This window comes from Hippopotamus amphibius, chromosome 16 (genome assembly GCF_030028045.1).
Source record: "Hippopotamus amphibius kiboko isolate mHipAmp2 chromosome 16, mHipAmp2.hap2, whole genome shotgun sequence".
Lineage (NCBI taxonomy): Eukaryota > Metazoa > Chordata > Mammalia > Artiodactyla > Hippopotamidae > Hippopotamus > Hippopotamus amphibius.
In genome coordinates this window covers 1,071,186-1,095,306 of record NC_080201.1, presented here as the reverse complement: position 1 = coordinate 1,095,306, position 24,121 = coordinate 1,071,186, and the positions used below count along the sequence as shown (strand labels likewise).

At 54.6% G+C, this 24,121-nt stretch overlaps 1 protein-coding gene across 7 annotated transcripts in view; it reads left to right on the top strand.

Moving 5' to 3' along the window:
- The window catches only part of ZC3H18 (zinc finger CCCH-type containing 18), a 45,296-nt gene that overhangs the window by 6,305 nt on the left and 14,870 nt on the right, over nucleotides 1-24,121 (top strand). For 3 of the 7 annotated variants that reach the window (XM_057711644.1, XM_057711645.1, XM_057711646.1), the window contains 8 exons: nucleotides 22-608; nucleotides 8,012-8,096; nucleotides 8,709-8,852; nucleotides 15,505-15,653; nucleotides 15,976-16,068; nucleotides 16,705-16,862; nucleotides 19,161-19,278; nucleotides 20,264-20,532. In XM_057711644.1, the coding sequence (XP_057567627.1) occupies nucleotides 36-608; nucleotides 8,012-8,096; nucleotides 8,709-8,852; nucleotides 15,505-15,653; nucleotides 15,976-16,068; nucleotides 16,705-16,862; nucleotides 19,161-19,278; nucleotides 20,264-20,532 (1,589 nt within the window). In that variant the 5' untranslated portion in view covers nucleotides 22-35. The remainder of the gene's footprint in view (nucleotides 1-21; nucleotides 609-8,011; nucleotides 8,097-8,708; nucleotides 8,853-15,504; nucleotides 15,654-15,975; nucleotides 16,069-16,704; nucleotides 16,863-19,160; nucleotides 19,279-20,263; nucleotides 20,533-24,121) is intronic. The other 4 variants (XM_057711647.1, XM_057711648.1, XM_057711650.1 and 1 more) reach the window with 4 other exon arrangements.

Here is a 24,121-nt window from a genome sequence, read left to right as displayed (position 1 = left end):
GTGTGTTCTTTTCTTTCGTAGAACCGTGGGTACCGATGGATGTGGCCGAGAGCCCTGACCGGGACCCTCGCTCTCCAGAGGACGAAGAAGAGGAGCCGCAGGGGCTCTCGGACGATGACATCCTGAGGGAAAGTGGGTCTGAGCGGGATCTGGACGGAGTGGGGGGGAGGGCTTCTGACTTGGAGGACGAGGAGAACGTTGCCCCGGGACTGAGCCAGGAGGAGGAGAGTCACTCCGACGAGGAGGACCGAGACTCTGAGGCTCCGGAGCTGAGCGGGGGCCCGGCCAGCCCCCCACGTGCCGAGGGGGACCGCGGGGAGGAAGACCGCACCAGCGACCTGAGGGATGAGGCCTCGTCGGTCACCAGGGACCTGGACGAGCACGAGCTTGACTACGACGAGGAGGTCCCCGAGGAGCCGGCCCCCCCCGCCCCGGAGGACGGCGCGGAGAAGGCCGGGCCCGAGGGTGACGAGGAGAGGGGCGACGGGCTTCCGGGGGAGGACGGGCAGGCGGGCGTCCGTGGCGCAGAGGACAGGGAGCCCCTGGAGGCCGTCAAGGAGAAAAGAAAAGAGGACGATGACGGGGAGATCGACGACGGGGAGATCGATGTGAGTATGGCCAGCAGACAGCTGGCAGTGCCCCGAGGAGGGGACGGGAGGCTTGTGCTGGGAGCCGTCGCCACGGAAATTAGCGCTAAAGTCAGGGAGACGTGGCTGGAGTCAGGAAACTGAGGTGGTAGCTGGCAGAAGTTCCACACACCTCACCCGTCTGTCTGGTGCTATTGGTTGGGTTGTGTTAAAATTCTGAGTTTTTTTTTTTTTTTTACACAAGCAGTAATTTTCTGCCTTTGTCTTTTCAGTCTTTAAGTAATATTGGAGTTAGCATTCCGCTAGAACCATTGTGGATTTCAGTTCCTGTTAGATTCCTGAGACTGAAAAAAATTCCTTCTAGTTTTGTCTGTTATTTTAGGCATTTTTAATTTTGCCCTTCTTCTCGGGTGAGGGTCCCAGCGAGGCCAGGCTTCTTTGGAAATGTCCCTAAAAAGACCCTCAGAAGTGGATAAAATGGGCTTGTGTGTCCGAACACTTTGGCTCGTAACCAAGCCATCACATTCTTTTTTTTTTTTTTTTTATCACATTATTATAACTTATTTAAACTAACCTGGCCTTCAGGTTAAGGAGAAGGTAACTAGTAATAATCATCTTAGTTGTGGGCAGGTTGGGTTTCTATGACAGATGATTCTGTTGAAAGATCTTTTAAGTTGAGTTTTGGATGGAAGGAGCCTGTAGTCCTGCTGAGAAATGCTTATATTTAGAGGAGGTGAGAGAGGGACAGGTTGACAGGGCCTGGGGCTTTTGCTGTCGCAGGAAGGAGCTTCTGCTCCTCAGAGGGTCCCCTGCGGAGAGGTGGCAAGAAAGCTCTCAGGTGCCCCGGCTGCCGGGGGAGGAGGCCGCTGGCTAAGTACGCAGCCCAGGTTCGCAGCAGTGCCAGGCTTCTCTGACAGCTGGTACGTTCGCTGCGTCGCCCTGGCCTTGGTTCTGCCTGGTTTTCAAAGACTTTGGTTCTCATGAGCAGAACTTTGTGGGACGTTATAAGCTTAGAATTTTAGATCTTTTATTGTCGCACAACTAATTGTAGGCGATGGTCTCCTCCATTACTTATTGACATTATAACTTATTTAAAAGGGTGTTGTCGGGACATTACCTGTGAACGTCCTTAGGCTTTGCCAGCTGTGCTCCTCTTCTAGTGTGGAAACTTCACCTTGACCACAGGGTTGCCGTGAGATTCCAGTTAATCAATTTGGATGACATTTTGGGCAGAAGATCAAACTGCTGGTTGAGGTTGCCCATGAGTTTGGTTTTTTAGTTTACAAGGAGAAAAGCCGTGTCCGCGGCCTGCCGTCCGGGAACGCAGGGCTGCTGGTGACTGGGGTGCTGCAGCCGGCGCTTCCGGGCAGTCTCTTTCCCATTAAGAAGGGACCAGTTGCACGCTCTTCTTGTTTCAGCTGTTGAATAAGCCGTAGGGGGAAATTCATATACTTTCCTGCCTTTCCACGGTCACATGTGGGCAGGTGTCTCCCTGCAGGTCCTGGGGTCCTTGGCGTCACTGCACCCGCGGGCTCTCCTGCCACACTTGGACGGTGACATGGGACGTTGGGTTGAACTGGGCTGGCCCAGGAGAGCACCCATGGTCTGCAGCTTTGCTGGTTTCCCCAGAAACAGCATGTGAAATAGAAATCCAGCGTGACTGTCTTGCCCACTCAGTCCTCGGCGATGGTTTGGTTTGGCATGTGCTGGCCTGGCGCCTCTCGCGAGGGCCTCACAGCCTGCTGCACCCGCAGGCTGCTGGGACCAGAGCACAGCGTCACGCAGCCACGGGGCGGCGCGGCCCTCTCCCCACACAGCCCCGTGGGCCCTGCGGAGTGCCGGGCTCGCGGTCACACGCTTGGGGTGTGGCTGGGCAGGGACAGGCAGGCCCAAACGGGGGGTGGGCGCTGCGAACGGAGACTCTGCCTCCCAGGAGCCCCTGGTTCGTTTTTGCCCACGCCCGCCGCGTGCCAGGCTGCTCCCCATCCTTTAGTCTTTGGCTTCAGCGTCACCTCCTTTCTGCAGGCTCTGCTTCTGCCCCGACTCTGTTGCCTGTGGCTTGGCGCCTTTGTGGGGCCTCCACAGTCTGAATTGGCTGGGTCGCTGGGGTGTTTGTTTCTGTTGCCCTTCCAAGCTAGAGCAGGACGTTCTAGAGCTGTTCCCATTAGGTTCCTGAGAACGCAGGTTCCCTAATCTGGGGCCTGTGCGGCTTTCCCCCTCTGTTCCCAGGACCTGGCACTTTGGAGGCGGCCAGTAACCCCTCTAGGCAGGTGGGCGAACCCCAGCTGCTTTGGGGTGTGTTGAAGTTGAGTGCCGTTCAGGTGGGGATGGCAGTGGGTGAGAGGTCCACACTGGAGAGCCGTGTGCATCGGGAGGCAGCTCCGGCACTGCGTGTGGGTGCCCTGCCCCCCGCTGGAAGCACCCCGTGTAGACAGGCGTCTGCTCATATTGAAGAACTACCGCCGGTTCACTTCCCCTGCTCTCTCATCCCAGTTCGCGTCCTTCCTTCCCTGTCAGAATCTTGGCCAGAGAGTTTGCCCCGCGTCCCCACACGCACACACTCTAGTATCTTTCTCTCCCAAGATGGAGAGGGAGCCAGAGGTGTGCACTTGGGTCCATGAGCAGCCTGCTTCCAACAGGCTTTTGGCCTGGTCCTCTTCAGTTTAAATCCCTGCCAAGTAGCTTCTGGTCTGAGTGGAAAGTAGCCATCCCAGAGGGCTTTTTCCCGTTGCTTTCAAGCACATTTCTGGTATCAGAAGGGAACTACCTGGATGTTTTTATGCGGAAGAAATGTGCAGTTTGGCTCACACCTTGAACGTGTGCACACATTGAGGCCCCTGAACTTCTGCACGCCTGGCGGGGGTCCTGCAGCCTGGCTGACTCTTTGAAGAGGCTCACCGTTCCCACGGCCCCTCCTGCACTTTGCTGCCTGCCTCCCCTCCGCACCCGGGCCTGGAATTGCTGGCCACAGGCAGCTGAGTGGACGTGTCTAAAAGACCCTGTGATTTATGCTTTTAACTGAGAAGCGCTTTTCTCTCCTGTCACAGTACACTGTCCCTCTGTCTTACCTTGTAGGTTTTGGGTCACTGGGACAGGTGAACTGGCTAGGTGGGACTCCCCCGCCTCCCCAGCTTCTCTGTTTTCTTGGTGGTTTCCTTGATAGTAACATCCCTTTGTACAGTAAACCTTCGGCATTTTTTATAACCTTCGGCATAGTTTATAACTCAGGCCTTGAATTGCTTTTATATGTTTTGGTGTGCTACCTTCACATGCAAATGCCTTTCTGGCAGTGCCACTCCCCTGCTGCGGTGGGGATGGGATTTTGCAAACCAGGAGTGTGGGCCAACTATTTATAGCACCTGGCGTATTTGTGGAGCGGGGCCAAGGGTCCCCGACAGCTGACAGCTGGAGCGCGGGTGAGCTCGACGTGGCGGTCTCCTGGTGCAGGAAGCCACCTTTTGCACAGCCAGACGAATGAGCGGCCATGGGAGGCCTGCCTGCTTACGCCTGCAGCCCGCTCAGCCCCACATAGAGCCTCTCTGCCTGCTGGGTCTGTGATTTGCCTTTAGAGACACGCGTCCTTCCATCTTTGGTCCGTCCGTCCATCCGTCCGTCAGTCAGTCGTTCCTCTGCTTATTGACGTGGTTTTGTTTTCTTATCTCGCTTGTCGTCTGGTTAACAGAACTGCAGCCCCCTGGAATGTGCCGTCCCCTTGGGACAGGGTGGCGTATTTTGTTCCCTTCCTCCTTTTGTCAGTGACTGTCACACTGGGAGGGTGGCCGCTCAGAGACAGCGGGGCAGGGGCCGGGCCTGGTGTGGACGGGCCACATGACTCCTTGGGCAGAAGGGGCAGCTCTCGGCCCAGCCACCGACGAACATGCTTGGAAGCGTTTTCTTTGCAGGTGGTCTTTTATCTTTTCTCCTGTTCACATCTGCCTGCTCCTTTTGTGTCTGGAACGTAATATCTTCTACCAAAAGGCTTCCGGGCAGGAGAGCCCTGGAGTTTAGGGGTCCAGGGACGTCCACAGCGTCGTCCACTGGTGGGAGCCAGGGAAGCAGCTGTGGCGGCTCAGCCCCAAGGGACTGAGTAAGGCCTGCCGCCTCCCTCGGGGTGGTGGGGGGGCCCCCGGGCCACCGTCCTCGCTCAGCCAAGCAGCCCAGAAGCTCTGGGGCGGGAAGGCTCTCCTCCTGCCGGTGGCTGACCCAGCCAGAGCCCACGGAGACCCTTTGTGGTTTTGTGTTTACCCCCAGCGGGCCGGTCCCGGGTCCCCGCACAGGAGGATGCCTGTCTGGCGCTGCTCCACACCCGATCACCTGTCTGAAACCAGAACCTCACCTCTGGCCCTGAAGGGTGTGAATGCAGGATCATAGCCCTGAACTGTGACCTCACTTTACAGATGCAGAGTCAGGGGGTCAAGGAGCCTGGGTCCCTGCTCCAGGGTGCGTGCCCGTGTCTGTTTCCTTATCTGCCGAGGCTGCAGAGCTGCTGGGTTGGGAATGACTTATTTTTGTTATTTAGTTCATATACAGGCTTTGTGGGGTGGGTAGGTTTTTTTTTTTTTTTTTGGCTGCGTTGGGTCTTTGCTGCGCGCAGGCTTTCTCTAGTTGTGGCGAGTCGGGGCTACTCTTTGTTGCAGTGCGCAGGCTTCTCAGTGTGGTGGCTTCTCTTGTTGTGGAGCACGGGCTCTAGGCATGTAGGCTTCAGTAGTTGCAGCTTGTGGGCTCAGTAGTTGTGGCGCATGGGCTTAGCTGCTCTGCAGCAGGTGGGATCTTCCCCAACCAGGCCTTGAACCCGCGTCCCCTGCACTGGCAGGAAGATTCTTAACTACTGCACCCCCAGGGAAGTTCAAGGTTTTGTGTAGTTTTGTTTTTGTTTTAAGGAAAATAACCTGCACAAAGGAGAAAGTGAAAGTCCTCCGTGCTCTCCTCGCTCACGTTTTGACATGTCGCCTCTGAGGGGTTTTTCTGTCGTGATGAGGCCCACGCCCCAAGTGGGAGCTCCGGGTGCTCGGCAGGTGGCGGAGGAGAGCACAGGTGGGGTGGAGGGCTGTGCCCACGGTCACGGTGGCGGGTGTGGCCGGGCCGCCGCATGTCCCATGCCCTGTGCACGTGCACCCTGAGGACACACTTCCTCGACTTGTAAGCTGTGGAGGGCCTGGCCTGCACCCCCCGGGGTAGTTGTGGGTGCTGTTGTAGCTGTTCGTAGACCCGCCGGCTGGCTTCTGGCTGGACCTCTGCTGTCTGCTGGCTCTGGGATCAGGGGCTGCCTCTCAGAACTCCTACCCAGCAGTTGCAGCCCTGACCTGACGGGCGGCTCTCCGGCAGCTGAGCGCTGGGAGTCTGGCTTTAGAGCCCTCCTTCTTGAATTGTATTTGCACGAAACTCTTGCTAAGATTTAAGAACGCCTTTTGTCTGGCCATCCCTCGAGAGGCCACTGTGCTAGATGAGTGCTTAGCTGACCGCGGAGGATAGTCTGTTGCTGAGTGAGTTGCTGACGTTTTCCTCCGTTCGGCGTCTGAGAAGCTGCGGAGCGCTTCCCCGTGGTCTGAGTGACTGCGGAGCTGGCTCCTTGTTGCTCTTGTGAGTCCTGAGAGTGACATCTCTGCAGAAACGCCTCTGTAACCCAGTCTAGTGCACTGTCTGTGCATCTCGGTTTCTGAAAACCAGCCACTCTGCACTCATCATTTCAATTCCTGTGTGTTGACTCCAAACGAAGCAGAAGTTTTGAATGAGTTCTGGCCTCTCAAAAGAGTTTTGTTTTTCTAATGAGAGCAAACAGAATCTGCTCTCAACTTAGATGTGAGCCCCTGTATAACACGTACTAGCACGTGGAGGTTGTGCTGGGAGGACAGTGGTGAAAGGGAAACACGGCCGGGAGACCGGAAGGGAGGGGTCTTCTGTCACATAGCGTAAAATCAGCACATTTTCCTCAAACCAAAATCATTCTCGGGGGGTCAGGAAAATAGATGTTTACAGGGTACAAACGTTCAGTTATGAGATGAATAAATTCTCGGGACCTTTAAAAAAAAAAACTTGAATAAGTTATTTAACCTCTCTCTCTAAAAGTTCTGCTGGCTGTCTCTCTGAAGGGATATAACTCTCAGGCATCAGTTCTTTGGTTATGAAATGCCTTTTAGTAACTCAGAGGCAAAAGTTATACAAATATTTAAGCTTTAAAATAAGATATTATACATCCAGGTTGTTCTTCAGTCCTTCATTCAGTATATGTCGATGCTTACTGTTTACTCTGAGCCCGACGCTGTGCGTGGAGCAGTGACGTGTGAGCAGATGACAGGGTCTGGCTGGGCAGCTACGACGGCTGGGACCTGTGCTCCAGGGGCAGGGCACTTGGGACTGGTTGTGAAGGGAGGTGGGGGCCTGAGGAAGGAGACTCGAGCTGCAGTCTGCTCAAGAGATGAGCTACCTGCCGGGGAGGAGAGGCAAGAATATGGCCAGGCCGGGCTTGCAGAGGCCACGCGCTGTGGGCCGCGTGTGGACGCCCATCAGGAAGCCGTCCCCGGATCAGGTGGGACTGGGCAGTAGTTTGGACAAGGGTGGTGCTGCAGGAGATGGGGAGAGAAAGGTCCAGGTGACCGCTCTCACACCTCTGCCCTGCTTGTGATCCCTTGCGTTGGCCGCGCGAGGGCGCTCTGGAGCAGGCTGGGGGGCGGGCAGTGAGGGCCTCCGTCCTGGATGTACCCACTAAACTATGTCAGCAGGGCGCTGGAGACCTGCTCGAGCTGCGGGCGATCCCGGGGCAGGGTCTCAGCTCAGGGGCACAGGTGGGGGCTGAGGAGGGCACAGAGCAGTGGTCCAAGTCAGAGCTGCTCTTTGGAATCCCTGGGGGAGAGACCCACCCGGGCTATGGTCTTTAAACCCTCTTGGGTTATTTTAAAGCCAAGGTTAAGAACTCTGGACCAAGAACAAGAACAGAAGGGCCCAGGTCTAAGCTAAAGGGGGATCCGCTCGCTGGCCTGGTCACCTGAATTCCCACCTCCTTGCCCCGAGACTTTCAAATAGAGAAAGCATCTAACGGAAAGGACATAACATAGTTTGTCCTATGAATTTTGTTGAAATGTAGAAAATATTAAAAACCTGAAGCGTAGCCATTTCCTGCCCCAAATTGCTAATTGAGAGAAATGTGATGACACCGTGCTTAGTGTCACATGTCACACACGTCATAGTGTTGTTCCTCAGTGTCTCTCATGCGACCCACAGTCTTGTGGGTAAGCTTTGAAAGAGGCCCATCGTGTGCACAAGGAGTCTAAGGTTCGGGAAATGTATGTGACCTTGGCCAAGACTTGAGTCTTGTGACAGTATCCCTTCTGGTTTAGTGAAAGCCGTGCGCGGTGGTAGGTGCCCCGCCCGCCTCTTTGCCTGGTGAAGACGAGTCTCTCTTCAAGTCACGTTGTCCTCTGTTTCAGGATGATGACCTGGAGGAGGGTGAAGTGAAGGACCCCAGTGACAGGAAGGTGAGGCCTCGTCCCACCTGCCGATTCTTCATGAAAGGTAATTGAGCGAGGGGCCTTACCCGGGACTGTGGTGGTGGTGCAGCCCTGGCCCGCGCAGGGCTCTTCTCGGGGCTGCGGTGGCATCTGTGGTGGCGACAGCCGTGCGTCTGTGTCGGCCGTGGGCCTTTCCTGGTCGTGCTGATGCCTCGCTCGAAGGGGAGCCAGCCTGCGTGTCGCCCCGGGCCTCCAGGCCCACCCACCTGGCGCAGACCTGTGTCTTCACTGTAGAGAACATTAACGCTTTCCCAGGGGTCCTTTTTATAAGGACCCCAGCCACCAGTTGTGACGTTTTGCCCTCTCTGTAAAGGAGAGTTCCTGCTTTGTGCAAGACGTCTCAGAGGCATATCTTTCATTTGGAACGGGCCTCTAAATAGAAAGGGTCGGCCTCTGAGGGCAGCAAGGCCTCTCCTTCCTGAAAAGTGGACGGAGCAGGTCAGGTACCTCTGACCGTGACGGCGTGACCAGGCGGGTGAGCCGTGGGCACTCGGGCCCGGGGAGACGTGTGTCGGGGCTGCTCTGGTGCAGCACTGCCCGCGTGTCTGTGACTCGGCGTCCCCTCGCACGCCAGGAGGGTGTTCGTCTCCTGCCCTGGGTTTTGCTCTGACCCTAGATGCCTCGCGCCCTGACCCCGGCCACCCGTGCAGCCTGACGTTCACGAGAGCTTCCTGTACTTCTTCTCCAGATGTTGTGACACCATTGTCCACTCCTCCTCCACCAATATCAAATTCCATACCATTCAGAGGCCAGGTTAAAGGTACAAAATAGACGACCTTCCTCTCGTTAGCACCTCACGGCCCCCCCTGCTCTGGAGACAGACTCCCTTCTGGATGCAGAGTACCGCTGTGACGCCAGGGGTGGGGGAGGCCCTGAGGCCGGGGAGTGGCCGTGATGAGGTCCCAGCAGCCACGTGCTGCCTGCATGGGGGGCGGGGCCGGGGCGTGGGCTGGGGCGCCCCCTCTCTGAGTGGCCTCAAACGAGCCTCCCTCGTCCCAGGGTGACCCGAGGAGGAGGGTGCACGGGAACACGCGGGGGCCCGGTCGGCGCGTCCTGGGGCGTGTCCTCTGGGCCGCGCTGTTTCCATGCTGCTTGTTTCTGCCGAATGGGGAGCCTGGCGTGTGTGAGTCAGACGGCCGTGCGGTGGCTCAGCTGTGTGGCCGTGTGCGCCGTGCCCGTGGGCGGGGAGCGTGGCCACCCTCAGGATGCAGATACGTGTGCGGTGCCTCGTAGAAAGGAAACTCGTACAGTTCTCCAGAGGCTTTGCTATTTGAAGAGTCAGTGTTTCAGAAAATTTAAACGTAAGCTGAAGACTTCTTTTTCATAATGACGTCAACCCCTGTCTGGAATTTCTGGAGTAAAACGATGGAGACAGACATGCGTGCGTACACATGTACGTACCGAGGCCTTTCCAGTTAGCACTGTGCACGAGCCATGCGGTTCAGAAGCCCGGCCGCCGGTGAGGACCAACCGGAGGCCCCCGCGGCAGCCCCCGGGGAGGCCACAGAGGCTCTCGTCCCGGTGCTTGGGGGTCCCCCTGCTGAAGTACTTCCCAGCATGGGGCACGAGAAGCACACCCACCGTGAAGCGAAGTTGGCGGTGGTTCCACAGGCCAGCATCGTCGGGAGGGGCCTGGACGGACAAGGACAGGGAGTCTCTCCAGGGACGTCGGGGGGACACACCGCCGTAGGAGAGGAGGCGCCTCCAGGTCACGCTGAGGTGGGGTTTCGGGGGGAGAGACCGCGGGCCAGGCGTTCGCAGTAGAGAAACCTGAAGCCAGGGGTAAGCAGTCTGTTTTGCAGCGTACCTGGGCCTGTTCCGTGGCCCGTTTCAGGACTGTGTTGTTTCAGTGTGTAGTCCCCTCGCCCCACGCCGTCTGCGTACGGCACAGCAGAGAGCGGCGGGTGCGGGAGGAGGTGGGCGCTCCGCGGCGCACCTCCTGCTGTTTCTTAGTTACGAGGGCGGCTCTGGATGTAAGTGGTTTTGCTCACCTGCAGTTTATAAGGTTGGTGTTACATTGAGATGAGTGCCTTCTCTCTGGTAGCAAGAGAGTCATTTTAACAATAAAATGAAGTTTGTTATGTTTGGTGAGGATGTGGAGAAATGGAAGCTCATCCCTGCTGCTGGGCACGGAGACGGTGCGGCTGCCCTGGGTGCAGCCAGCTCTGCGTGAAGGCAGAGCTGCCGTCTGCGGCGGCCCTTCCCTCCTGGGTGTCTGTCCGGGAGACGTGGGAGCACAAGCTGCAGAGAGACGCGGGCGGGCGCGTTCCCAGCCGTACGGCCGGAGCGCAGTGACAGCCTGTGTCCGCCCGCTCGTGAGCGGAGAGGCACAGCGTGGTCCGTCCTGGTGCTACAGCGTGGACGCGCCTCGGGGACGCGGTGCCAAGTAGAAGCCCGTCAGGAGAGGCCCCGTGTTGTGCAGTCCCACTTACAGGAGCTGTCGGGACGGGCAGGCCCACAGACACAGGATGCAGGGTAGTGACTGGCTAGGCCGGAGAGGGAGGGGTAGCCATTGAGTGCAGGGTTTCCTTTGGGGGGGGGTGGAATGTTCTAGAATGAGGCAGTGGCAACGGTTGCACAACTTTGTGAACATACTAAAACCCACGGAATTGTGCACTTTACATGGGGTTATATCATGCTATGTAAATTATATCTTAATTTGAAAGTGCTTTTTAAGAATGGTTGTCGCCATGTCTCTGCTGCTGCTGTTGTGATCTGCAGGCTGATTGGTAAATTCCCCAAGTGCACACACTGGCATTTGTGACCACTGACAACAGGATGTCCGTGGGAATACAAATCGAAACATTTTCAAGCACCAGTACTTTGTTTTTGGTGTGTTTTTACCTGTCCTGTATTTGGGTTGAGTCATCAAGGCACGAAGTTCTGCCCCCAGAGGCATAAACAGCGTTTTCTTTAAAACCATGTCCTGCTCTGGGTCTGATTACCCAGCTGTCAGTAGCAGCCCGCCCGTCCTGTGTCCGCTCCTTCCTGCTCTCTCTCCCTCTCTCTGTCCCTTTTCTTAATTGTGGTAACATACAAAATATGAAATTCACCATCTTCACTGTTTCTAAGCGTATGTTCCATTGGCTTTCCGTATGTTCACATTGTGGCCGTCAGCACCATCCACCTCCAGAACTGCTTTCATGGTGTGACACTGAAACCCTGTGTCCATCAAACACCAGTTCCTCAGCCCTGGTACCTGCCCTTCTCCTTTCTGTCTGTATGAACTTGAGTACTCCGTGTGCCTGATAGAAGTACAGTCTTACAGGATTTGTCCGTTTCTTTTATTTTTTTATAAATTTATTTATTTATTTTATTGGCTGTGTTGGGTCTTTGTTGCTGTGTGTGGGCTTTCTTTTTAGTTTCGGTGAGTGGGGGCTGCTCTTCGTTGCGGTGAGCGGGCTTCTCATTGCCGTGGCTTCTCTTGTTGCAGAGCACGGGCTCTAGGCGCACGGGCTTCAGTGGTTGCAGCACATGGGCTCAATAGTTGTGGCTCACGGGCTCTAAAGCGCAGGCTCAGTAGTTGTGGCGCATGGGCTTCGTTGCTCCACGGCATGTGGGATCTTCCTGCAGCAGGGATCGAACCTGTGTCCCCTGCATTGGCAGGCGGATACTCAACCACTGCGCCACCTAGCAAGCCCCAAGATTTGTCCATTTCTGATGGGCTTATCTCACTCAGCACAGTGTCCTCAGGGTTCATCCACGCTGTGGCAGGTGTCAAGATTTCCTTCCTTTTCAAGATTGAATAATGTTCCACTGTGTGGATGGACCGCGTTTTGCTTACCCGTTATACATAAGGGGACACTTGAGTTGCTTGCATTTTTTAGAACATCTCTTCGACACCCTGCTTTCAAATCTTTTGAGTACATACCCAGAAGTGGGATGGCCGGGTCACGTGGTAGTTGTGTTTTTAACGTTTTGAAGAACCACCCTGCTCTTGTCCACAATGGCTGCGCCATTTTGCATCCCACCACCATGCGCAGGGTTCACGCTCTCCTCGTCAGCGCTTGTTTTCTGATTTACTGTAGTAAATTATGGTCACAGGTGTGGGTGGGGTCTCACCAGGGTCCTAATTTGTGTTTCCCTGTGATGTGTGATATGGAGAATCTTCTCCTGCACTTTTTGGCTGTTTGTAACCTTCTTTTGAGAAATGTTTGCTGCCCATTTTTTAATCCCTGCACCCTCTTGTGTTTAAAGCAGCAGGTCTCAAGGTGTGTTCTTGAGACCCGGTGAGCCCGCCCTGGGAAACAACATCTGTGACAGCAGGAAGAGTCGTAGTTACACTTTACCTTTCAGTATAGGTCTTTTGTTTTTAATGACTTTATTGAGGTATAATTTACATGCCATAAAATCCTCCTGTTTTGTGTCCAGTTCAGTGATTTTTATTAATTTACCAAGTTGTGCACCTAGCACCCCAGTTTAGTGTAGACTGTTCCCGGCACTCTGGCACGGCTCCTCGGTGCGTGTCTTCGCGCTTCCGTCTGGCGAAGCCACATGTGCTCACGGGCTCCTCTGCTGCCACTGAGGCTGAGGGCACTGCCATGAAGCACTTTAAAGTTTTATTTTGACATTCCCTGTATTTATTGTTCTGAGTTGTTCAGACTAACAGGAAATGGGACCAAGGAGTATTTAAATAAGACCAACTATGTCTTATTTAGAAATGAGAGTCCTTGTTAAAATTCTCATGTGAAGCAAGCATTTTGCATGGACACTAGGGAGAGGCCGTGAACTCACCTCCGCTGTTGTGGTGGGAGGCGTCGCGGTGCGGGGGCGCGCAGCTCATGCTTGCCACCCGGAGGCACCGCCCTGACCACCTGTCAGACCAGCAGTCAGAAGTTTAAGGTCTGGTTACGTTTCTGGACCCACTGGCACCCCGCCTCGCACGCGTGCCCGCACGTTCCCCTCCCCGCACAGGGCCCCGTGGGCTGCTGTCTGTGGTGTGTTCTCCTTTCCTGTGGTCTCTGTGTTGGGGTCCACGGTTTCTGCTGAGAGACTCGGGTAGGCGTTCTCTGTGTATGTGTGTGTTTCACTGATAGAGTGTGGCTCTGTTACTTTGGAGCATGCCGGTTCCTTTTTTGCAGGTACATTGTTTAGTGAAAAAAAAGCAAGTCTCAATACAGAGTGTATAATACAATCAGGGAAAAATGGGGATGGATATACTGATTGATGAATTGATCGACCCCTGTAATTGACAGCTGCCGCTGGTGGAGGGCCCTGGAGATGGGGAGACTTCATGGAGTACCTTTCTGAGCACTTGGGTACCTCTGTTTCCGTGTGTCCTGTGCCCCATCGTGCCCTCCACCGCTCCGCCACGCTGCGCGCCCGTGCCACGAGGCTTGCAGGGTGTTCATTCCTGGCCTGCCAGGCAATTCCCACATCCTCGCTGCGTGCTGCCCTCGGGCTCGCACCCCTGTCCACGTGGAGTCCTGGCAGAGTTGTAAGCTGCGGAGTCACCCAGCCACGGTCACGAGCCACGTAATTCTGTGTTTGTGAAGTTCCGCTCAGAAGCAGAAGACGGTGCAGTTTTTAAACCAGTAGATCTATTCTTGCTTCCGTTTCCTAGAGAATTTTTTTCCAAATTGCTTTTTTACATTATAAAAGTAATATGTGCTGACAGAGTCAAAACAGTAGCAGTTTGGGATGTATTGTCCAGACTTTTCTACACAATTAAAAACTCACTTTTCAGAAGGCTGGTGGGATTCCAGTATTCTCGCGGCTCTTTCTGCCCGCAGGTACCCTGAGTGTAGACTGCCCGCCCTTCTTCCTGGAATAGTCTCCTCCTTCTCTTGGGAGCCTGGGGCCCAGACGTGCGCAGCAAGGACCACACACGCGGGGAGCGGGGCCCTGGGGCGATGCCCCGCCCTTGCCTTGCATCCTCCTCCGGGCTCTGCTCACCCGCCTGCTCCCCTCCTTCCCTGCCAGCAGGAGGAATGAGAGAGCTTTTCTGTCAGTGGGCTCAGGGGTGATGTTTTTGTTTTGAAAATTTTTTAAATACAAAAAGAACAGAGAATAACAAATATTCAGTTACCCACTGCCCACATATGTATTTTAGATTTTAAACATTATAGAAATGCTGCGGTTTATACTGTTAATGCTTTTCTGTTACTTTTTAACTACATAAGCAGTGTGGCCTCTGACATGAGTTTATAAGAGTCCAGCAATGAAGAAATAGATAATGTTGTGGAATTCTTTATTTAGATACATGACTACAGAGTCTTTTTTCTTTAAAACTCTCTGAGTCTCTGGGATTCTGAACCCCCTGTTGTATAGTTCCCAGCCTCTGACTTATATGTGATCTCTCAAACACTTGTAGAAATTAGAAAGTTAATCGGTTCTTTTTGCATTCCCAGAGAAGCAGTTCTTTTAAGCATATTTATTCCATACTTAATTTGGAGCAATGTATTATTAAGTCGATTTTATACAAGTTTAAATACTCATAATGTTTAAAAGGTAAAATTTAGTGTTTCCTAAAACACTAAATGATTATTTCTCTGTAATTTACATGATACAAGGAAAAATGTATTTCACTGACAGAAACATTCAAATGGAATAGTGTGTTTAGCAGTGACTATACATTAAAAGAATTAAAAGACGGCTTACAAGGTAACTGCACGCTAACCAACTGGAAATGTTTTTTAAAACCACTTAGATGTTGTACGCCATGTTTATCTTTTAAACCTGTGTGCATGTTACCTATTCAGAAAATTAAATTTTAAAAAAGTGATTCGCTCATTAATTAAATTAAAAAGGTAGAGTTTTTGCCTTCTGTGCTAAAAAGTCAAGTGGTTTTCTTGAATAATCTTGGTGTTCTGTTGCTGAATAATGCTTAAAGTTGACCTTTTTAATTCTTTGTTGTAAAGTATAAACACCCAATTTTTTATAGTTGTGTGTGTCTTTTCTCTCTAACCCATTTTTTTCTAAGTACCAGAAATAGCCAGAAGTGGTTTGGTAGGAGACCTGCCAGTGCGCAGAGCTGGTGAAGGTCACCCTGGCATAGACGTGCAGAGTTCTGATTGCTTTTGTGCTTCTCACTGATTTGCATTTCAGTACTGGCCGTCTTTTGAGTCAGAATAATGACCCCATCTGTGCCCCTGTGGGCTCCCCGGGGTGCATGTGTCCTGAGCAGCAGACCCCAGGGCAGGGCCGACCCGATTGTCAGGGAGACTCTTGGGCTTCTCTGTTTTAGGGGAAATGAAGTGTCCCCATGGTGACTGTGGGATGGGGCCCTGCAGGAGCCCTTTAGAAGGTGCCACGCACAGGTTGGCCCCAGACCTTCCAGGCCGGCCCGCCATGGGCTTGCGGGGAGGCCAGGGCCACACTGCCGGCTGCCTGGGCCAGCGCCGACGGAGCAGGGGAACTGACCTGCGTGCTCGGGCTGGGCGCCCCTCCTGACCTGCCTTGTGTTTCCGTAGGGAACTGCACCTGGGGCATGAGCTGCAGGTTTATACACCCTGGAGTCAACGACAAGGGCAACTACTCCCTCATCACCAAGGCCGAGCCTTTCCCGCCCAATGGCGCCCCGCCTCTCGGGCCTCACCCTCTGATGCCCGCCAGCCCGTGGGTACGTGAGCACCTCTTTCATTGCCAGCAAATCTCACCTGAGCTCTGTTTGTGACTCTCCAACTCAAAGCACAGTAATGCGCTTTGTATGTCACGCGTTTCTGGGACGTCACGGAGTCCCGGAGCCGCCTCCCAGCTGCTTTGGTGTCTCCAGGTGGGGGCCCCCCAGGCTCAGGGCAGCCGGGTTGGGTGGAGGGAGGCTTGGAGGAGGGAGTAGGCAGTGGCCGGCTGGTGTTTTATGTGGTGTTTTTGCTTCCCTATTTCTTTACATATTTTTAAGTGTTGCTTGCTTTCTTAACTTTTTGCTTCTCGTTTTTTAATAGGGTGGGCCAGTAGTTGATGAAATTTTGCCTCCGCCCCCTCCAGAACCCCCCACAGAGAGCGCCTGGGAACGAGGACTCCGGCACGCAAAAGAGGTAACAGAATCAGCAGAAACCTGAGAAGAAAAATGTTAGTGGCAGTCCTTGCACAAAACTAGCATTTCTGGGTCTCCAAGACCTGCTAGGTCATGAAAAAGCCCAGGAGACTAGGGAGGCCTACCAAGAACCCGGCCCAAGGGCTTCATGTGGCTTGGGGAGCATCGGGCCATGCCCCAGCCGGGGCTGCAGCCCCCGGCCCCTCGGAGCCACTCCCCGCGGCCTCTGCGGCTGGAGAAGCCGTCCTGTCCCTGGAGAAGCGTGGTACTCACGCCAGCCTCCCCTCTCCCTGTGCGCTTTAGGCCGCACTTGGCCCCAGGTGCCCAGGCGCACCCCTCGGCTCCAGGCCTGCCTTCCGTCCCGGGAGATGACAGGCTAAAGCAAAGGCATTTCCGCCCTCGGCACACGCTTCTGGGTACCTCTCCTGCCTGGAGCGCACTTCCCTGCTTCCTGACCGAGGGCATGTCTGGGGCCCCCGGTTCAGTGCCCGGATGGCGAGGGACAGGAGTCATCACCACCCCGTCACCTCACCCCAGACGCGGGCGAGCTCCCAGGCTGCAGGGCTCAGTCCGGACAGGACCCCCTTTGCTTTCCTAACAGTGACTGGCGTTGGCTTCTCTCTCCTTACAATGGTAGGTTTTAAAAAAAGCAACCATTCGAAAAGAACAGGAGCCTGATTTTGAAGAGAAAAGATTTACGGTGACCATTGGTGAAGACGAACGGGAGTTTGACAAAGAAAATGAAGGTTTCCGAGATTGGAACTATCGGATCACACGAGACGTCAGAGACGCGGCGTAAGGAGTGGTTGTGCCTCTGCTGCCCCGTTGGGAGAGAAGCCAGTGTCCCCAGCCCGGGGGGGGCGCTGTCCACCTGCCCTGGGCTGAGAATGGCCCCCCCGAGAGTGTTGCAGACAGTGTGCAGCTGACGTTCCTCGTTGTCCTGCTCCTTGGGGGGGTGGACACGTTTTAGTTCCATGCCAGGACCTTGTGACTGCAGGGGGCTCACACCCGTTTGGGTTCCTGTGAGCTCTGAGAGGTTTTACAGCTGCTCCTAAAGCCCCTGGGGCCCTGTGCGTCTCCTCCCCACCTTTCCCCAAGTGCTCCAGGAGCTAGGAAAAGCTGGGGAATTTGTCACTAAAACCCCAGAGTGTGGTGGGTCTCTTCAACTGTTCCTTCCAGACATTTTATCACTGGTCTCTTAAAACAAACTGCAGAAGCACGTGTGGTTGAACACCCGCGGACCGTTGAGGAGCTGCCCCAGGTTCAGGCCTCGGCTCCCGCCGCGCTCACTCCAGGGCAGGGGCTGCTGCGTCGCCCTCCGCGCGCGGGACCGCGCCAGCCAGGCCTCTCCCGAGCAGGCTGGCTCCGGTGTTGTCTTAGTCACGACGACACCGTGCGCGCAGGTTTGCTGCTGGAAAGCACGGCCGCTGATTTCTGGCTGAAGTGACAGTCAGGGGCTCAGGGAAGGGCCGTGAAGCTGGCTCTGCGTTTCCAAGGTCACCGCCACGGCAGTCCGGCGGAGGCCTGGTTGCTGTGATGAACGCTGCCCGAGCCGTGCGGGCTGGAGCACGAGGTCGGCGTCAGGCTGCTGGGACCGGAGAGGGCGGTGTCGCCGGCAGACCGGCCCCGGGTTGCTGCTGCCCCTGCCCCGCCCAGGCCCCACAAGCGCTGGGGGACCGGGTTCCTGGGAGGCAGCCGCTGTAGACTGCGTGGATACAGCCCAGCCTGGCACAGGCCTCGGGCCTCTTCAGGCTCTGGGCGCCTGTCCCTGCCGCCCCCCCCCCCCCCCCCCCCCCCCCCCAGTTTTCTCGATGGGAGGGGTTCATCTGGAACCAAGAAATCCCCGAAAGCACCAGCAAGGCCTGTCTGCTGCCAGGTGTCTCTTCCCTCCCCGCACCCCCGCCTCAGGTTCAAGGCGCCCCGCCAGGTCCTCCGGGTCTGTGTGTGGGGACGGTGGGGCCACCTCTTCCCTCTTCCCAGGGCTTAGTCAGCTGGCCTGTCCCTGTGACTGAAGGCCCGCCTTTATCCCCTGCACCAGGGTCTGCTCCCAGACGTGCTGTCTGATTCCTTGGGTCCGTGTATTCACGGGCGGCATGCCCGTGACCAGGGATCAAACTCACGCCCCCTGTAGTGGAAGCATGGTGCTTTAAGCACTGGACCACTGGGGGAGTTCCTTGGAGGGTGTGTCTTGTCTTTCCCAGGGTTTCTGGGCTGGTCTTGCGTGTCTTGGTGTCCATGGGAAGCTGAGGACCAGTTGTCTAGCAGCATAAAGAAGCTCATCAGTGTTTTCACTGGGATTGCCCTAAATTTATAAACTGTCCAAGGGATTTGTAAATGTGTAAATTAACTGAGTTCCTGGTGATGTTCGGTCGTCCTTTTCAAAGATGAGGGACGTGGTCTCGTTTATTCACACCTACTTTTGTGTCTTTCAACAGTGTTAAAGTTTTTCTCAAATAGGTTCCGCATGTTTCTGGTTACGTGTACTTTGCTCCTGAGCGTGTCTCCCCCTGCCTGTCTCGCTGGTGTAACTGGGGTTTCCTGTACCCTCCGTCTCCTCACTGGTTGGTGTCTGTGTCCATGAGGGTGTTCTGTATGTTCACATCTCTCCATCTGCCTCACTGGGCTCTTCTTGCCACCAAAATCAGCTTCACTCTTGCGTCTTGGCTTTTCATATGTAGCACCATTTGATTGGCAGATTGAGATGGTTCTGGGGGCTCCTGCATTCTGATCGCGGGGTGCCTCTGGCACACTGGGGGCTGTCTGAGGCACCGTCTCCCTGTTCCCGATAGGCAAGGTGTTGGCTTTCATTCTGAAGCCAGTAAATACATTTTGTCACGTTAAGAAGCGTCGTCTCCTGTATTCACGGAGAAGCAGTATTGGGTTTTCATCATCCAGGATTGCGATCCTGGGGCTTCTCTGTAGGGCTGTCATTCCTTCAGTGTTTTCACTTTCTCATGTTGACTCAGCCTTGCAGTCTTTGTGTGTTCTTTTTTTTTTTAATGTGGTGTCTGAATCTTTGCAACTATTTTATGGAATGGTTTTGCATTAAGATTCCTAAGTGGTGAGCCTGCCTTTTACTTGCTCCTTTTTCAGACTTGAGCCTTACGCAGACCCTTATTACGACTACGAGATAGAGCGGTTCTGGCGCGGTGGGCAGTACGAGAACTTCCGGGTGCAGTACACAGAAGCGGAGCCCTACCATAACTACCGGGTACGTGGGACCCAGGAAGCTCATCCCTTTGGTATTTATAGGACTCTGTGTGAGCCCGCTTGTGGGCGTGGTGTGCTGATTCCGCCCCAGCTGGCCGTTTCTGGAGAAGTCGTTCGGGTCCGTGGACGCTCTTCGTGGCGGTTTGAACAGCGCCTCCCTTGGGCTGGTCTGCGCTCTGGCTCCGTTTCTCGCTGGAGCTGCTGGTTGGGTGATGGATGCCAGGGCCCGGCGGTGCCCCCCCCTTGAGCACGTCGCTCTCTCAGGCTCCTCAGGGCCGTGCTTTACAGGTCGTGTCACCTCACATGCCGGCGGCCTGGGCCACTTGCAGCCCCGAGTGGGTGCTCCTCTGAGGTGCAGCGCGTTTATGTGGGTGTGTGCGGCAGCCTCTGAGCCCCTGACCTTAAACGCTTGCGGCGTGAAGCTGCCGTTTGGAAGAGGTTGGTTAGAAGCAGGTTAGCGGTTTCTGTGCCGTGACTTAAGTGACCGTCGTGAGTTTTTTGGACCAAAGGGAGGTGACTGGTCTGGGAACCCATCCGACGGTGAGCTTGTGGTGAGAAGAGGACCCTGGTTGACCGTGCCGTGCCCTCTCCCCAGCAGGCAGAGTGGACTCCTCGCTGGGGCCGGCCTGTAGGGCTCAGGGCCGCCTCGGAGGGAGCAGGACCTGCTGGGGTCCCTGCCACCCCGTACCCCTGTGCGCCGGGGGCCCGGCTGCCTGCGCAGAGCCGCGTTCATCTCTGACCCGCGACAAGGGCCGAGGCCAGGGAGCCGGTGCGGCTCGCGGCGGCCTGGGTGCTGGTGTTGGAAGGGTGCGCTCTGCGGGCACCCCCCGCCCCCGCCACGAGGCCTCAAGTCTGTTTCTAGCGCTGGAAGAAGACCCCCACCCCGGTGGTCCCGTCTCCTTCGCCTGCTCTGGTGCGTCTTCCCCACGCCTCCCCTCCCGAGTAGCTAATCGCAGCTTGTGCATGTGTTTGGCTTTTCCGTGAAGGAAAGGGAGCGCGAACGAGAGCGCGAGAACAGACAGCGCGAGCGTGAGCGCGAGCGGGAGCGGGACCGGGAGCGCGAGCGGCGGCAGCGGGAGCGCGAGCGCGAGCGGGAGCGCGAGCGGGACAAGGAGCGGCAGCGGCGCAAGGAGGAGTGGGAGCGCGAGCGCGCCAAGCGGGACGAGAAGGACAGGCAGCACCGCGACCGCGACCGCGACAAGGAGCGCGAGAAGGAGAAGGAGAAGCCCAAGGCCCGATCCCCGCAGCCGCCAAGGTAGGCCCCGGCCCCGCGGTGCCTTCCCTGTCCCCGGGCCTGAGGGTGGGTGCGGCCGCCCAGGGATGCTCCTGGAGCCGCGAGGCCGGAGCTGGAGGCCGGGTGCGGGCCTGACCTCCCTTGGCCGGTCCTCCCTGCGAGTCCCAGGCTGTGCGCCGGCAGGGCGTGCTGGGCCCGGGGCCCGAGATGGGGGCCAGCTCTGGGGCTTCGGGCAGCCCTTTGGAACCCAAAGCGCGAACACCTATTTGAGTACCAGCCCGGGACAGGTGGTCCTCACTAGAAGGTCGTAGGACAGGATGAGGTATGTGCGTTGTGCGTGTGTGACCCCTTTGTTGGGATATGAGTCAAGTGCCGTGCAGTGTGCCCACGTAATGTGCACGTGTTCAGGGGGTTATGGGACGGTCAGAGTCGTGGTGCCGTCCGTACAGTCTTAGCACGCTTCTGTCCCCAGAAGGAACCCTTGCGCCCATGAGCTGTCGTTCCTCACTTTCCCGCCCCTGGCAACCGCTCATCCACGTCTGTCTGTGTGGACTTGTTTCACATAAATGGGGTCACCTGATGTGTGGGCTTCTGTGACTGGCTCCTTTCACCTCGCGTCTTGCTTTCCAAGGGTCATCCACTTTGTGGCAGTTATCAGTACCCTGCTCCTCTCTGTAGCCGACACTGTGCCACAATACAGAGCGACTGCATTCTGTCTGTCCATCCTTCCGTTGGACTTTGGGCTGTCCCGGCGTTTTTGGCAACTGTGAATATGGACATTTGTGTACAGGTCTTGGTGTGGACAGAGTTTTCGTTCCTCTTAGACATGTACAGATACGTAGATATATTTGAGTGGAATTCCTGGGTCACCTGCTAACTATGCTTAACCTTTTGAGGAACTGCTATTCCCACCAGGAATATGTGAGGGTTCACATGTCTTCCTCATCCTTACCAACACTTACTATTTTCCGTCTTTTATTTTTTATTTTTATTTTATTTTTTTAAGAGAGTCTTTATTTATTTATTTACTTACTTTATTGGCTGTGTTGGGTCTTTGTTGCTGCACACGGGCTTTCTCTAGTTGCAGTGAGCGGGGGCTACTCTTCATTGTGGTGCACAGGCTTCTCATTGCGGTGGCCTCTTGTTGCAGAGCACGGGCTGTAGGCGTGTGGGCTTCAGTAGCTGTGGCACATGGGCTCAATAGTTGTGGCTCACAGGCTCTAGAACGCAGGCTCAGTAGTTGTGGTACATGGGTTTAGTTGCTCCGCAGCATGTGGGATCTTCTTGGAGCAGGGCTCGAACCCGTGTCCCCTGCACTGGCAGGTGGATTCTTACCCACTGCGCCACCAGGGAAGTCCAGTATCCGTCTTTTAGATATAAGCATCCTAGAGGTTGTGGAACGGTATCTCGGTGTGGGTTTTTTTGTTTGTTTGGTTGGTTGGTTGGTTGGTTTTTTAATGAATTAGTTAATTTGGTTGGGCTGGGTCTTAGTTACAGCAGGCTGGCTCCTTAGTTGTGGCAGGCAGGCTCCTTAGTTGTAGCATTCGAACTCTTGGTTGCAGCATGCATGTGGGATCTAGTTCCCCGACCAGGGATTGAACCCAGGTCCCCTGCATTGGGAGCGTGGAGTCCTAACCACTGTGCCACCAGGGACGCCCCTCTCGTGGTTTTGGTTTGCACTTCCCTGACGACTAACATGTGGAGCATCTGATTTTCACATGCTTGCTCTTCTTTGTATATCTTCTTTGGAGAAATGTCTGTTTAGATACTTTGCCTGGTTTTTAATTTAAGTTGTAAGAGTTCTTTATATATTCTAGGGACAAGTCCTTTATCAGATATCTGCTTTGCAGCTACATTCTCCTATTCTGTAGGTTGTCATTTTACTTTCTTGATGATGTCCATTTTCTTCTTTTTTTCTTTTTCCTCTTTTTTAAAAAGGAAGGCTTCTTATTTTTTCTGGGTTTGTTTCGATACAGCTGACATACACCTGTGTGAGTTAAAGGTGTGTGATGTGGGGGTCTGATGCACTTACACGTGCTGGGACAATGTCCACATAAGGCTGATTCCCAGCAGTATCCCTCCCATAATCACCTTTTCTTTGTCACACATCGTGAGGTGGGAGCACATGGGTTTGCCTCCGGGCTCTCTGTACTCCGCTCATTGGTCTGTGCATCTGCTTTTATACTAGTACTGCACGGTGTTGGTTACTGCAGCTTCACAGCACAGGGTAAAATGAGGGAGGACGGTGGCCTCCAGCTTTGTGCTTCTTTCTCAGGGTTGCTTTTGTGGGTCCACACAAGTTTTAGGATTGTTTTTTCTGTTTCTATGAAAAGCGCTGTTGGAAGTTTGGTGAGGAGTGCGTTGGTTTGGGTGGTGCAGACATTCTAACAATATTCTTCCAATCCCTGAGCACGGAACATCTTTCAATGTTTTGTGTCTTCTTCAGTTTCTTTTATTAGTCTTATAATTTTCAATGTACAGATCTTTCACCACATTCATTAAATGTATTCCTAGGTATCCAATATTTTTATAAATAGGATTATTTCTTTTTCAGATAGTTTATTGTTAGTGTATAAAAACAGAACTGATTCTGTGTGTTGACTTTGTATCCTGCAGTTGTACTGAATCCGTTTATTATGGTTTTTTGGTGGATGAAAGCAGGCTCTCGTCCCTCATTCTTGTCCTTTCGACTGGGCAGACTCCTGTCCATTTCTGAACGTGAACGTCAGGACCGTGGCCTCTCATTTTAGTCTGTGGCAAATGCCAGACCTGACAGCTTTCATTCTCTGGGTCACGATGAACTGACCTCCCTGAACTTGCTGTATTTTTTCCTAACATTGGGCAAAGTGATGCTCTTACACAACATTCGGAGTAGACCGTATTTTGGATATATTGAGAGTTCGTTCTTTAAAAGACTACTGTGATGAATCTTTTTACGTTGCAGTAATCACTCTTTAAATTACCTGAAAGTTATGTATTCATTTGACTGTTTGAATAGCTTAATTTTGATCTTTCTGTTGTTGGTCCTTTGAAGCCCCTTTTCGGTAGAAGCCCTTTCCCCTTCGGTTCACACCGGCCGGCCGCTCCACCTCCTCCCGTTCACCACGAGAGTCCCACCCTAGCCTTTGCTCTGGCATCCCCCCTCCCCTCCCCCGCCCCCGGGGCTTTACCTGCTCTCAGAGAGGTCGCCCCAGCCCTTCCCGTCTTCTCAGCCCGCTTTACTGTTGTCACAGCTCCTGTCACCCCGACCTCATATTACTTGCTTAGTTATGTGCTGTCATCTGTGCCCTGGTGGAATGGATCCCCCAGAGGGCACTGCAGCCTCAGGGCCCGGCACACGGGCGCTCACAAGCCCTTGACAGATGCTGTCGTGAGTTTCGGGGTTGGTAGCAGCCTGCCCTTTTACCTTAATGTGACATGAGAGAGCGTTCTGCTCTCCAGGTTCGTAAGATGGCTCCGTTTTCATGCATGTTCAGATGCCTGGTCTTAGCAGCAGAGGCCCAAGGAAGAAGGGCAGGCGATAGCGAGGGTGTCACTGCGTGTCACTCCACACGTTCCTGGATCAGCAGGTCCTCCTCCTCTGGTTTCGTGGTGTGTGAGCATATTTACT